Source organism: Anomalospiza imberbis, chromosome 7 (genome assembly GCF_031753505.1).
Source record: "Anomalospiza imberbis isolate Cuckoo-Finch-1a 21T00152 chromosome 7, ASM3175350v1, whole genome shotgun sequence".
Taxonomy (NCBI): domain Eukaryota; kingdom Metazoa; phylum Chordata; class Aves; order Passeriformes; family Viduidae; genus Anomalospiza; species Anomalospiza imberbis.
In genome coordinates, this window is record NC_089687.1 from 19,439,088 (window position 1) to 19,451,270 (window position 12,183).

General features: G+C 38.3%; 1 protein-coding gene across 2 annotated transcripts in view; it reads right to left on the reverse strand.

Annotated features, from left to right (window-relative positions):
• Positions 1–10,477, reverse strand: part of ABCB11 (ATP binding cassette subfamily B member 11) — a 39,536-nt gene extending 29,059 nt beyond the window's left edge. The window contains exons 1-6 of one of the 2 annotated variants that reach the window (XM_068195795.1): positions 10,339–10,477; positions 7,094–7,115; positions 5,812–5,859; positions 5,672–5,720; positions 3,616–3,857; positions 594–681 (exon numbers count right to left, since the gene is read on the reverse strand). In XM_068195795.1, coding sequence (XP_068051896.1) covers positions 594–681; positions 3,616–3,857; positions 5,672–5,720; positions 5,812–5,859; positions 7,094–7,115; positions 10,339–10,414 — 525 coding nt within the window. In that variant the 5' untranslated portion in view covers positions 10,415–10,477. Of the gene's footprint in view, positions 1–593; positions 682–3,615; positions 3,884–5,671; positions 5,721–5,811; positions 5,860–7,093; positions 7,116–10,338 lie in introns of those variants that run through there. The other variant, XM_068195794.1, reaches the window with a different exon arrangement.
• Between the last annotated feature and the right edge of the window lie 1,706 nt (positions 10,478–12,183).

Consider the following 12,183-nt stretch of genomic DNA (forward strand, 5'->3'; position numbering starts at 1 on the left):
AATCCAACAATTTTATATAGCCTTTGGATCAGGCATTTCTCTCAGTTCTGATAAGATGGGAGGAGAGGCAAGTTAAATTACTTATGCTGTTACATGAATGCCATATGGACAACATTATTTCCATCTACAAATGTAAGTAATACAGGGATGGCAGCCATCCTACCTCTGCAAAATTCTTGGATCTTTTTCAGGAAGGAGATTGACAAGTGATTTTTGCAATTATAAAAAGCTTCAAAAGCCATGGGCCCTTCAGCAGACTATGCAGGAATCATCCAAGCTTTTGACTCACATCAGTCATAAGGACTGAACAATTACTACAGAATATATAGAGTACAGTTCTTCTCCAGCATTAGTTTTACACTAGTATTGCTCTGTAATATCTCTGTAACAGAAACAGAGCTCAACACAGTTGAGATGCCTACTGGGAATCTCCCAGATTGCCAGAGCTAACATATTTCAGCGATGGAATGAGAACTAAAAGCATCTGTTCTGCTCAAGTAAGTAGCTATACAGTTAAAACCAACATAATAATTATAAACTTAAGTATTTACTGATTTAAACTTTGAAATCAAAATGGAAAACAAAATACTGACTTGGAGGTATCCTAATATAAGTATGGCACAACCAATTCCTGCATAGTATCCTGCAAACTTGGTCATTTCATATTCAATGTCCAGCAGCCTGAAAAAAGAAAAAGGTAAAAAAAAAGGAAAAAAGAAGTGAGTAATACTTTTTAAAGTTTCTCACAGGTTTCTAATTTGATATTTCTTTAAGTTAGATTCAGACCAGGGGGAAGTCAGCTTGTTTTGCTAACAGAGGCATTGTGTCCCAATACCAAGGCTATTGCTAGTGGCTAGCTTCCTTGTTCCAGCTGTTGCACAGGGGTTGGGAGCTGGCAGGTACCAAAAAAAGCTCCACCACCCTGGAGCACCCCTGTAGTCTGCAGAAAATGCCCCCAGACTGCCTGCTCCAAAACAGCACAGGTGAGAGGGTGTTTCAGAGAAGATCTGCCCAACAAGTTTTCATTCAATGTTGAATGTGCTTGCTTTGCACCATTACAGCAACTAATAACATTCAGATTTCGACTGCATTTTATAGGGAGAAGTGAGGGTTGTTAAGTCAAATAAAATAATACTTTGTACCATAAGCTTGCTAATCTAAAATGATAATTTGTTCTGTTACCCAAGTAGTAGTGATAATTACTCCTAATATCAGTGAAGGGCAATGAATTGCTGCTTTTGCATTTAATCTACTTTGAAATAGGTTGTTATAAGTTTTGCCTTTAAATAACTTTTTAAAAAAACTTCCTGCAGAACAGCAAATTTTATTTAATTTACCCAAAATTTTGTACCCTGAAATTTTAAGCCACAAGGGGACACTCTGCACCCGACTTGATCTCTGACAAGAAAACAGTCATGGAAACAGCTTAGGATATTAACCTAAGTTATCTGACACAGATATCCAGAACAATTTTACATGATAATTAAGAATGTGGAGCAGATCCTCCTAGACGCTGTGCCAAGGCACATGATAAATAAGGAGGTGACTGGTGACAGCCAGTGTGACTTCACTAAGGGCAACTCATGCTGGACAAATTTGGTGGCCTTCTCTGACAGAGTTACAGCATTGATGGATGAGGGAAGAGTGACTGACATCATCTACTAACTGGATTTGTGCAAATCATTTGATACTATCCTTGTCTCTAAACTGGAGAGACATGGTAGATGGACCATTCGGTGGATATGAAATTGTCTGAATGGTTGTACTCAAGAGTTGCAGTCAAGGGCTCAATGTCCAAGTAGAGACCAGTGGCAGATGATGTTTCTCAAGGGTTGGTATTGGGACCAGTGCTGTCTCACATCTTTGTCGATGACAAAGTGGACAGTGGGTTTGAGTGCACCCTCAGCAGGTTTGGTGATGACACCAAGCTGTGTGGTGCAGTTGACATGCTGTATAGAAGGGATACCATCCAGAGAGACTTTGACAGGCTTGAGAGGTGGGACTGTGTGAACCTCATGAAATTCAACAAGGCCAAGTGCAAAGTCCTGCCCCTGACTCAGGGCAATCCCAAGCACAAAGGCTGGGTGAAGAATGGATTGTGAGCAGCCATGGGGAGACAACTGGGGATGTTGGTGGACAAAGTTTAACGTGACGTAGCAATGTGTGCTCTCAGCCTAGAAAGCCAACCATGTCCTGGGCTGCATCCAGAGCAGTGTGGCCAGCAGACCAAGGGAGGGGACTTTGCCTCTCTATCTGCTCTGGTGACACCTGGAGAGCTGCATCCAGCTCTGGGGGCCCCAACATAAGGAGGACATGGACCTGCTGGAGCAAGTCCAGGAGGAGGCCATGAAGATGATGAGCGGGCTGGAGCAGGCTGAGAGAGTTGGGCTTGTTCGGCCCGGAGAAGAGAAAGCTGTGGGGAGACCTTAGAGCACCTTCCAGTGCATTGAGGGAGTCCACAAGAAAGCAGGAGAGAGATGTTTTACCAGGGCATGGAGGGGAAATGGCTTTAAACTGTAAAAGAGTTCTTAGATTATAAAGAAATTCTTCACTGTGAGGATGGTGAGACACTAAAAAAAGTTTCCCAGAGAAGCTGTGGATTCTTCATCCATGGAATTGTTCAAGGCCAGTTTGAATAAGGCTTTGAGCAACCTGATCTAGTGGAAAGTGTCCCTGTCCATAGCAAGGGGATTGAAACAAGGAAATGATCCCTAAAGTCCCTTCTAACTCAAACTCTTCTATGGTTCTGTGAATGTGTCCTGCCTGGTCTGTAGTTGCTGCTTCAGAGGTACAGAGGTCAGTAGTAAATCCTGTATTCTATCTGCCAGCCCATTTCTGAAGGCTGGCTTGGATGGCCTAGAGAAAAATCATTTGTCCCTAATCAAATCTACACCTACATCTAAGAATATGAATAGCTTCCCATGTGCTCTGAATTTCAGAGACCTTTAGACAAGTAACTTTTAATTCCAATTAAGTACGTAATGAAATGTCACTTCGGGATTAGAAAACTCTTGTAATGATGCACCAAGAAATGATTCTTGGGAAAGGTTACAGGTACAAATTTGAATTATCTAGACTTCATTTACTATATTTAATGGAAAGAAGCAGCCAGTCTTATGGGGCAGTTCTTTTGAACTGCCTCAGACATCCCCCATAAGCTAAGATGAATTGCATTCTAGAAATGCTCATTTCTCTCAGTGACAAAAATTTAGCTAACTTTTAGCTAACTTTAGCTCAGAAGTCAGCAGGCACCTACAGGTAATTAAGTCCTGACCAGAATGACCAGAAGTCATTACTACCTACAGTGTAATCAGAGAAAATAGATTAATGAACTCAGTTATGTACCATATATATCTGTTATCTGAACAATCATAATCGAAAAATATTCTTGCTAACAACTGTAACTGAAAGACCAAGATCCAAGATGACCTTCTGTTCCACCAGATAATATCACCAGCTCAGAAATGGGACTATGTAACAAGAACCATGCCTCTTTTCTACCTTATTACGAACAGAAAATACCAGGTTTAGAGGCTGAACAGGACCTTCAATAGCAATGCATTCTCTGACAAGCTATGATAACAATGGGAAAGAAACAAATACATCCATACTTACCCACATCTTATTGTGGTGTTCTTTTCATTCTGATGAATAGTACCATTAATCCACACTATAGTGTTATTTACACATGTCTTGTTTGGGTCTTTAAGCTCTTGCATTTCAATGTCATATTCGATAAATGTGTCTGCCATTGCACCAAACACAAGCAACACAGCTGGTTGGGCTACTCCATGAACAACAGCACACAAACTACCAGCAACCATCATTAAAATCTCCATAGATGATGAAAAACGAAACTAAAGAGGGAAGAAAAAAATATGGTCTCTGCTGAGAGGCAGTCTTCATACTGGTTGTGAAATGATAAATCGTTAATTAGGTGGATCAGATAAAAAAACATTCTCTTCAAATTTCAGAATTATCTTCAATATAGAAAGAAGACAAATCACTCTAATCTAATCTAATCACATCTGTGATTACAGCCTCATAAATTATTACGAGCTTCCTTTTAACATGTGAATGAATGTATTATCAGATAACATTAATAGCTCAATATCATTCTGCATTATCATCATTCCAGAAACTCGGTAAGAGATTAAGCATAGTAACTATAATTCATATATATAGTCTGCTTTGCAGACTTCCAGTGGAGAGAGTGGGAGGGGAGGAAAAAGCCTTAGGGCATTATGTAGAGACTGAACAGAATTAGGCAATTTCTCAGAAGTCTGCAGTGCTGTGGTAGGAAACCAACCAAACACCTCAGAGCAAGTTTTCATAGCTAAATTTCTAAAATGCTTTGGCTGAGCATTTGGCTCTTAATCAGTGAGAAATGTGTAGAAAAGTGTTTGCACACATGTAGCTCAGCAAAGATACAGTGATTTAAGTTGCCTTTGCCATGATTGTATGAAATCTGATTCTCAGGGTGAAGTCAGGTGCAAATATATGTATTAAATTGTCCCCATAGAATATCAGTAGCAAATGCTACACATTTTAAAATAGGAGTGTCAAGAGGAATCATAGCCTGCTGAAGAACCTGTCCAGGTTCTGTAGGTGCTATAATGTGTCCTAGAGAAGAAAGAGTGGGAATTTACAGCATATATGGAAAGGGACATTAGGGCAAAGACAATATAAAGGGAAAACCAGTTAACACAAAAGATAAATAAATAAAACGTCTTTCTACAAAAAAAAGAAGAAAAAAAAGTCAGAAGAAAACTGTAACTCTACAACTGTTTTACAAACCTTGCTCATAAGAAGCCTAGGAATTCACTTGATTCAAAAAAAAAAAAAACACACAGACAATGCACAGATATATGATACCTGATCTCTCAGCACATCTGAAGCAAACATACTGTATTTACCAACTGCACTTCAGGAGTTAAATATCCGTGCAAAAGAAGCTACAGAATTCGAACCTCTCTGCTTGCCCTCTGTGGGGACAGAGTCTTCTCTCCACCCAACCAGGGGCTGAGATATGTATCCAGGTACATTGCAAGGGATGTTACTGCACTAGCCTGCTACAACAGTCAGGACCATACTCATTTGGACACATTACAGACTAACTGACTGGGCTGTGTGCAAAACAGGAGTAGTAAGAGCTCTTAGCTGCATGCTGCTGGGTTGGATACCTCTTGACTACATTTATTTTAAAATTTAGATGAACCCAATGGAATTACATCAAAGGCTAGATGTAACTCATACCATTGAGTATTGTGCATCCACAAGTTGCCATTGCAACCAAATTTTCTAAAACCCATGAAACAATTATGAAGGAGCTAAACTATCTGCCAAATATCACACAGCAAATTTTTGGCAGAAATAAGAATGAGCCAAGGTCACCTAGATCCCTGCTCTGCAACTTAACCTCATTTCCATATATGTACCTGTAGCTTAAATATAATGTGTTTAATTGACATTTTTTACACCAAACTGACAAGACGACAAGGGGTTCTAGTGAATTCCGATTGAATTTTATTGGTAGGATTTCAGGCCAAAAGATTTAATCCTTAAAAGTTCAGCTTAGTCACAGCTATACCCCAGAACAACCTTATTGGTTATTGTCACTTATTCTGCAACACAATACACATCAAATATTTATAGACATTGCTTTCATTACCAGCTGAAAGAAGCCGACACGAACAGAGTTTTCTTTTTTCTTTGATGACCTTCAACAACAGAAAACATAAAATCATAAACTTGTATTTTAGTACTTATTTTGTTTTACATGCGAAGTATAAAGAATTGAACTTAACTCACATTTCACTTTTCTTCTCTATAAAAGGTTCTTCATATGCGTAGAAATTTCTGGCACAAAGGATAAGATTTTTCATTATTACTTTTACTCTCTTGGTTGCTTCTCTGAAATTACATTTTACTTGAGACATTTTGCCCAGAATTTTAAGAGATAAGCTGTTTCTTTCAGATTTCTTTGGAACCAGTGATTTAATGGCTCTTTGAAACTTTAGACAGAGATTAGAATGGAGGTTAGGTTAAAATTCTCTAAAGGTTTATACTTTGTTCCATAAGCAGCTCCTCAACACACTGCTCCACTAATGTGGATTATGGGTTCTTTGAGGTAAGCTAAAGAAAAACCTACTGCCCAGATTGTTGGTTAATCCTTCCTTTAAGACAAAGTTCCTGTTCCCATAGCAAGAAATCATCAACAGCTGTGTACATTCAGTGATGAATGAGCAGGGATATTTTGCTTGTAGTGGGTTGTTTTGGTTTATTTTTTAATGAAGCAAACTATTCAAACTATATTTGTCATAAACTGTTTTCAGAAACCAGATCCTAGAAAGCCTAAGGGAAACTTTCCTTCAGGTATGTGTAGATCACATGCATGTTACATGTGAAAGTCCAACAGAACTTGGGTTTCAAGGTGGAAAGATGTGGTAGACTTCTAATAGTGGGCTGGTGCTCTCTTAGATGGGCAACCTGACAATGGGAAAAACCAAGAGATACTCTGGTTTTCCTGTTCTAGAGGTAGCTCCCAGACTGGGTAGACTGTGTGAGAAAGAGTTGGCTCAAGTTATAGTATCATTATTGTCCAGCCTGCTACAGAGTTGTCCAAAGGTATAGGAAGGAGGCTCTTACTTCCAATCAGACCTCGAATAATAGCTGAAGGCCAAATTCTCTAAATCATCCCAAATTTTAACTATCCAGAATTCTACACTTAAATCTTAGTATCTGAGATAATTCCTTTAGTTTTAAAATCTCACAATTAAGTTTTAAGAGAAATTAATTAAGTCTGATTAAAATTCCTGAAAAAGTGATTTCTCAAACTAAAAACACTGAAGAAAGATAAATTTGAATATCAAAAACATTTTCAGAAGGAAGATAAAATTGCTGGCATTTATGTTTTTAAAATTTCTAGGACTGCTTTGGTCTACCTGTTTCAGTTGTATCAAATAAGGGAGGTCAACCACTAGAGAACAGCTTTTTTTAAAAAAATAAATATTCCATCAACTTGATCCAATAAAATTAACTTTTTTGAATATTCATAGAAATATTGATTGTTCCAATCATGTACATGACTTACTCTGATTTCTTGAAGCTGTTACCTGTGAGGGAAAATAAATGCACAGTCTAGTTAATGATTATTGTTAAAGTACATAACCTTCTATAGACATGTGAAACATAAACTCTAGAACTCCATGGGACCTGATCATTCCTGAGTTATAAACATCTTATTCCCACTAATACATATAGCCAGGATGTGGTTTAAACTAAGAACATTATTCCGGACATTTGCCAAAAGTCCTTTTCATTGCCAACTCTTTGCTAAAATTCAACAAGTCATCTTGGACACTGCCTCCTTAGGGATACTAAGCTAATACTCACTCCATGCATGCTCCCTGAAAGGAGTGGTAGCTCTTCACTCTTGTCTTCATAATAGAGACTGCAAATCCTGTGGAAGATGAGCAGTTGTGGTTTTGGAGGGTAGGATTAACTTTCCACACTTTTGCCTGCTCTTGAGAAATTGTCTAAGGAACCATAGCTTAGAGAAATGGAATCATACTACAAGGTACAATCAAGCTGTAGGATGATTCCTTAGTCCTCAGAAAAGGTCAGGATTTAGCCCCCTTTCAAAAGATGTTGTGAAAGACATAATAAAGCACAGCTTGCGTTATCAGGGGCCCCAGAGAAGGGTCATCTGAAGGTCTGATGTACAAAATATTTGTTGTACATCACTTACGATGACAATGAATAAAGAGTTAGTGGGTTTTTTAATATTTTTTAACATTTATTTATTTATTTACATTTTTTAATTTTTTTAATTTTTATTTTTACATCACAATTTGGATAACCTAAGGGAATTGAGCATATGCACTTTGCTCAATTACAATGCATTTGCCAGTTCAACGTTAAGTTCAGAACCATAGTTTGCATTTCAAGCACTGCCTTCCTTTCTTCACATCTAGAGACTCATCACTGAGCATGCACAGGGCTGTTTCACAGATCAGTCACAGAGGAAGTTTGCATCACAATTCACAGAGGGTACAAAGAAGTCGCTGCAACCACAAATTTTACCTCTATCATTTTTCTACCCAGGGGAAGAAGACTTTTCCATTACCTCCATTACAATGTTAGATGGAGACAGTCTGACTTTGGGACTGAGGGAACAGCTGATGCATCTCCTTTTTAGGGTTAATAAGATAACTTTATTTGGCTTTAGTTAACAATTACTTTAGTGGTTGTATTTTGCTCTTTGTTACTTTGGGATGGTAAAAAAATATTATTCCAGTAAGGCCACATGTATCTCAAGAATCCCAGACATCTTCCAGGAAAGTTCTAATTTGTAAAACTGCTATTACAAAGGATCATTTGGTGTTAGAAAACCTTTCTTTTGTGAAGAAAGAATATATCTGGTTATTTGAAGTTTGGCAGCAGATAACAGTAGTGGTTTGAAACCATTTCTGGAGGATTCTTTAAGGTTTATCAGAAAAGGCAAGGTTTAGAGAAAGCTCCTTCTATAGGCTGGTAATGCAAAGTGTTTTGCAAGAAATAAAGGAAATGGCTAGTGGAAGGAAAATGGGAGAAACCAGAGCCAAGTGTAAAAGCTCTCTGAGTCGTGAATTTAGAGAGCAAAACAAGCACTGTCCAAATGTGAAAAATCCCTGATCTATTAATTTGAAGAGGGAAACAAGAGCATACCAATGCTATTCAATAGTGGAAGAAATTGCAGGCCAGCTCCTGTGGGCCAGCAGTTTTTAGGCAAAGAATTTATAAGAGAAGAATTTGGAACTATGTTAATTTGAAAGAAAAAACAGATGAATAATAGTTCACACTGAGTACTGAAAAATTAGAAAAAGAGGATAGACCATGGTGTTCATAGAAAAGAAAAGAATGTAGGGAAGATAAAAGAATCTATTAACCCAAAAGGGAAAAAGCCATAGTTATCTTTGAATGCCCAAAAAAATTGAAAGCGGAATTACGGCATTTAAGAAAGAAATTTCACAATTTGGAAAAACAAAACTAAAAAAAGCAGCAGAGATTCAACGAAAAGCTGAAAAACACTGGCAAGAATCTGAGTATATACTGTTAAAGTGAGAACACACAAGGAAGAAGTTCTGGGAGAGTCAAGTGATGAAAAATTGTACACAAAAAGTTGTCAAATAAATCTGTCTCTTAACTACACTTACATGTGTGGTGTTCGAGAGTTGATCCAGAGAGAGCTAATCCTAACTAATTTGTACAAAAGGTGGTTATTGAAGCAAACCCCACTGGAGATGAAATCAATCAGCAGAATCTCAGTGAGGTTTTGAAGCTTTATCTGCTTTGGGAATGGTGTTCTAGCAGTTTAACAACATTCTCCTTACATTAAGAAAACAGGGTGTATGTCCAAGGAAACCAAGAAACCAGAGGCAACCTGACTTGATAGCCCAAAAGACAACCCAATTGTCAAAAGAAGAATAGTCTTTTGCCAATAGATAGCCTTTTGCCAAAATCTCATAACAAGTGAAAGCAACAAGTGTGTAAAACTAACAGGCAGAAAAAAAGCAACTCCTCAAACCAGCAAGATAAGTCTAAGCAGCCTGGGAGTTCAAAGTGTTGGGAAGAGATGAACAGTCTTCTGTCCCAGAAGTTGGCCAAATCCCATCAAATCCCGTTAATCGGTATTGCAATTTAGCTTCCATTACGGACTACTGTTTTGCTTTCCTTTGTACTTTACAATCTGTATAAATATTTAACATCCTCTATTTTTTTTTTTTTTTGCTTTTCTCAGGTCTTACAAAGAGAACTCAAAATATTTAGCAGTTTCTTTTCATGTTTCTCCTTGACTCTTTCGGCATTTGGACTGACAAAATGGAAAAATGCATATTGCAAAGGAAAAATGGAAAAAAGGACAAGCTCTGGTAAGAAGAAGGAATACAGATCTTAATATTAGCTAAGATCTTAGAATTAGCTCATAAGAATTCTGCTGAATATATGACTACAAATCTGAGTCTTTGCTGGAATAAACTGTGTAAGACAGTACTTTTTACTTTTTTTCTTCACTAGAACCCTTTTACTCGTACAACAAAGTACTGAGTGTAAAAACCTATGTACATACCTTGAACTTGTTAGTTTACCCATAAAGATTGTCCACGAGTCAGGATTATTATATTTTTTACAGAAAAGTTTTGGGGGCAGCATACTTATGACAGCAGGTACCATAAAACACTATTTATTCCACAGACTATTTACTTGTATTCTGTAGACTACTTCCTCCACTTAGGCTGCCCACCACCTATTTTACATGCTTTATAACATAAGGAGGTGAGTGAAAAATAAACTTCTTACATTTGCCATCTGAGTCAAAAGCATAATTATCCTCTCCCAATCTCTTGATGCTGCGCAGAACTACTGGGTCAGACATGATGATTATTTACCTTAATCAAAAGTCCTGAAAAGAGATGGGGTGTGGGGATGGGCAGAAGAAGAGTATCAGCTTACATTTGTTCGTGAACATAAAACAACATCATGTTAAACTCCCCTTTGCCCTCATGATCCCAGGACAACACCACTGATTACAGCACAAGTTGCAGTCAGGACAGATGTCACAGGACAGGACAGATGTCACAGATTCAGTGAAACCACAGAGTAGAAAAACACCTTGGAGAGTGCCCAACCCACCCCTGTCAAGCCTCTGAGGCTTCGGTGCCTCCTGCCTCGAGCGGAGGCTGCCCTGTGGGGCTTGGCAGATCCTGGCAAACAGCCCTGTCCCCAGGGATGCCTCTGCTGAAGTGAACTACTGTCTCTGTGAGGGTGGCATCTGGGAGGGTAGCTTAGAGGCTGGGACCATACCAGGACAGATCCTGCCTCAGTTACAAGGGAGCAGCAGGACCTGCCTCTGCCTTGTGCTGTCCCAACTGCAAACAGCTGGGAGAACCATGACAGGGGACAGCTGAGGCTCAAGAAGGGAGAACAGTGGAAGCCCCAGGGCCACATTGACATCTGCACCATCACCACCAGCTGCACTCCCATAGCTCTTGGCTACCAGAGCTGCTCCTCTGGGCAGTTTTATTCCTGCAGTCACACTAAGGTGCTGAGCAGATACCATACATGAAAAGAAATAAGACAAAGTTAATACCTTTTTGTTAAAGAAGTGCTTTTGTGAAGAAAAATCTGCCAGGAAAGCCTGGCATCCAAGATGGCCTGGCACCTAGGGGGAAATGCTGCAGAAGTCGTCCCCAAAATATGCCCTTTCACAACCAGTGTTATCTCTTCTACATCTTGGCTTAATGTAATATATCCCAAGGCACTGTCAGTGCACCTTCTTCCAGTCTTTAAGTATCAACACTTACATGATTATACATCTGTATAAAACACTCATTTTAAACATATTAAGCATTTAGCATAGTTCAGTTGTCCTTATTTCGTTTTAACAAAGATTTATCAATTTTGTAATTGATAACTGTAATTGTAACTTTTTTTATAAGCTCTTATTTCATTTTAACAAAGATTTATCAATTTTGTAATTGATAACTGTAATTGTAGCTTTTTTATAAGCCTGAATGCTGATACAATTTTAAGTAACAGGAAAAGTGGAAAACCCCAATGATTGACAGACTCAACTGTCCCACATTTCTGAAACATTTTTCCTATTTTTTCTAAAGCTCAACACATCGACTACTGTCCTGTTCCATAGGCATCATTCATTAGTTTACTTAAACAGACTAGTAATCTGTATAGCAGATTAACAGGCTGTACTTGATTATTAAAATAACCTTCCTCAGGGTCTGAATGTTTAATGGGGATCACTTAGTATTTTGAAAAATACTGTTGCAATTTAAAATCAAGATAATAGAAATCAGAGACAATAGAAAGCAATAGATCTACCCATGATGTGTGTGCAGAATACAACCTCGTAGCAGAGAATAACTCAAACTGCACTCAAATGAAATAGCATCTTATTCTAGCCAGTTACAGTGCAGTTGCTGGATTTTTGAGAAACAAAAATCTTTGAGGAACTCAAAATCCAGATTCAAATAAGTAATAGTGGAAAATGCTAACAAAGGAACACATCCTGTAAATGGAGTAACATTAGGACCTGAGCCAAAGCCCTTTGAAATCTATTTCAAATCCCCTCTTTATTCAGATCAGATCTTTATTTAACATAAATGGGAGTGGAGGGGTGGAGGAAAA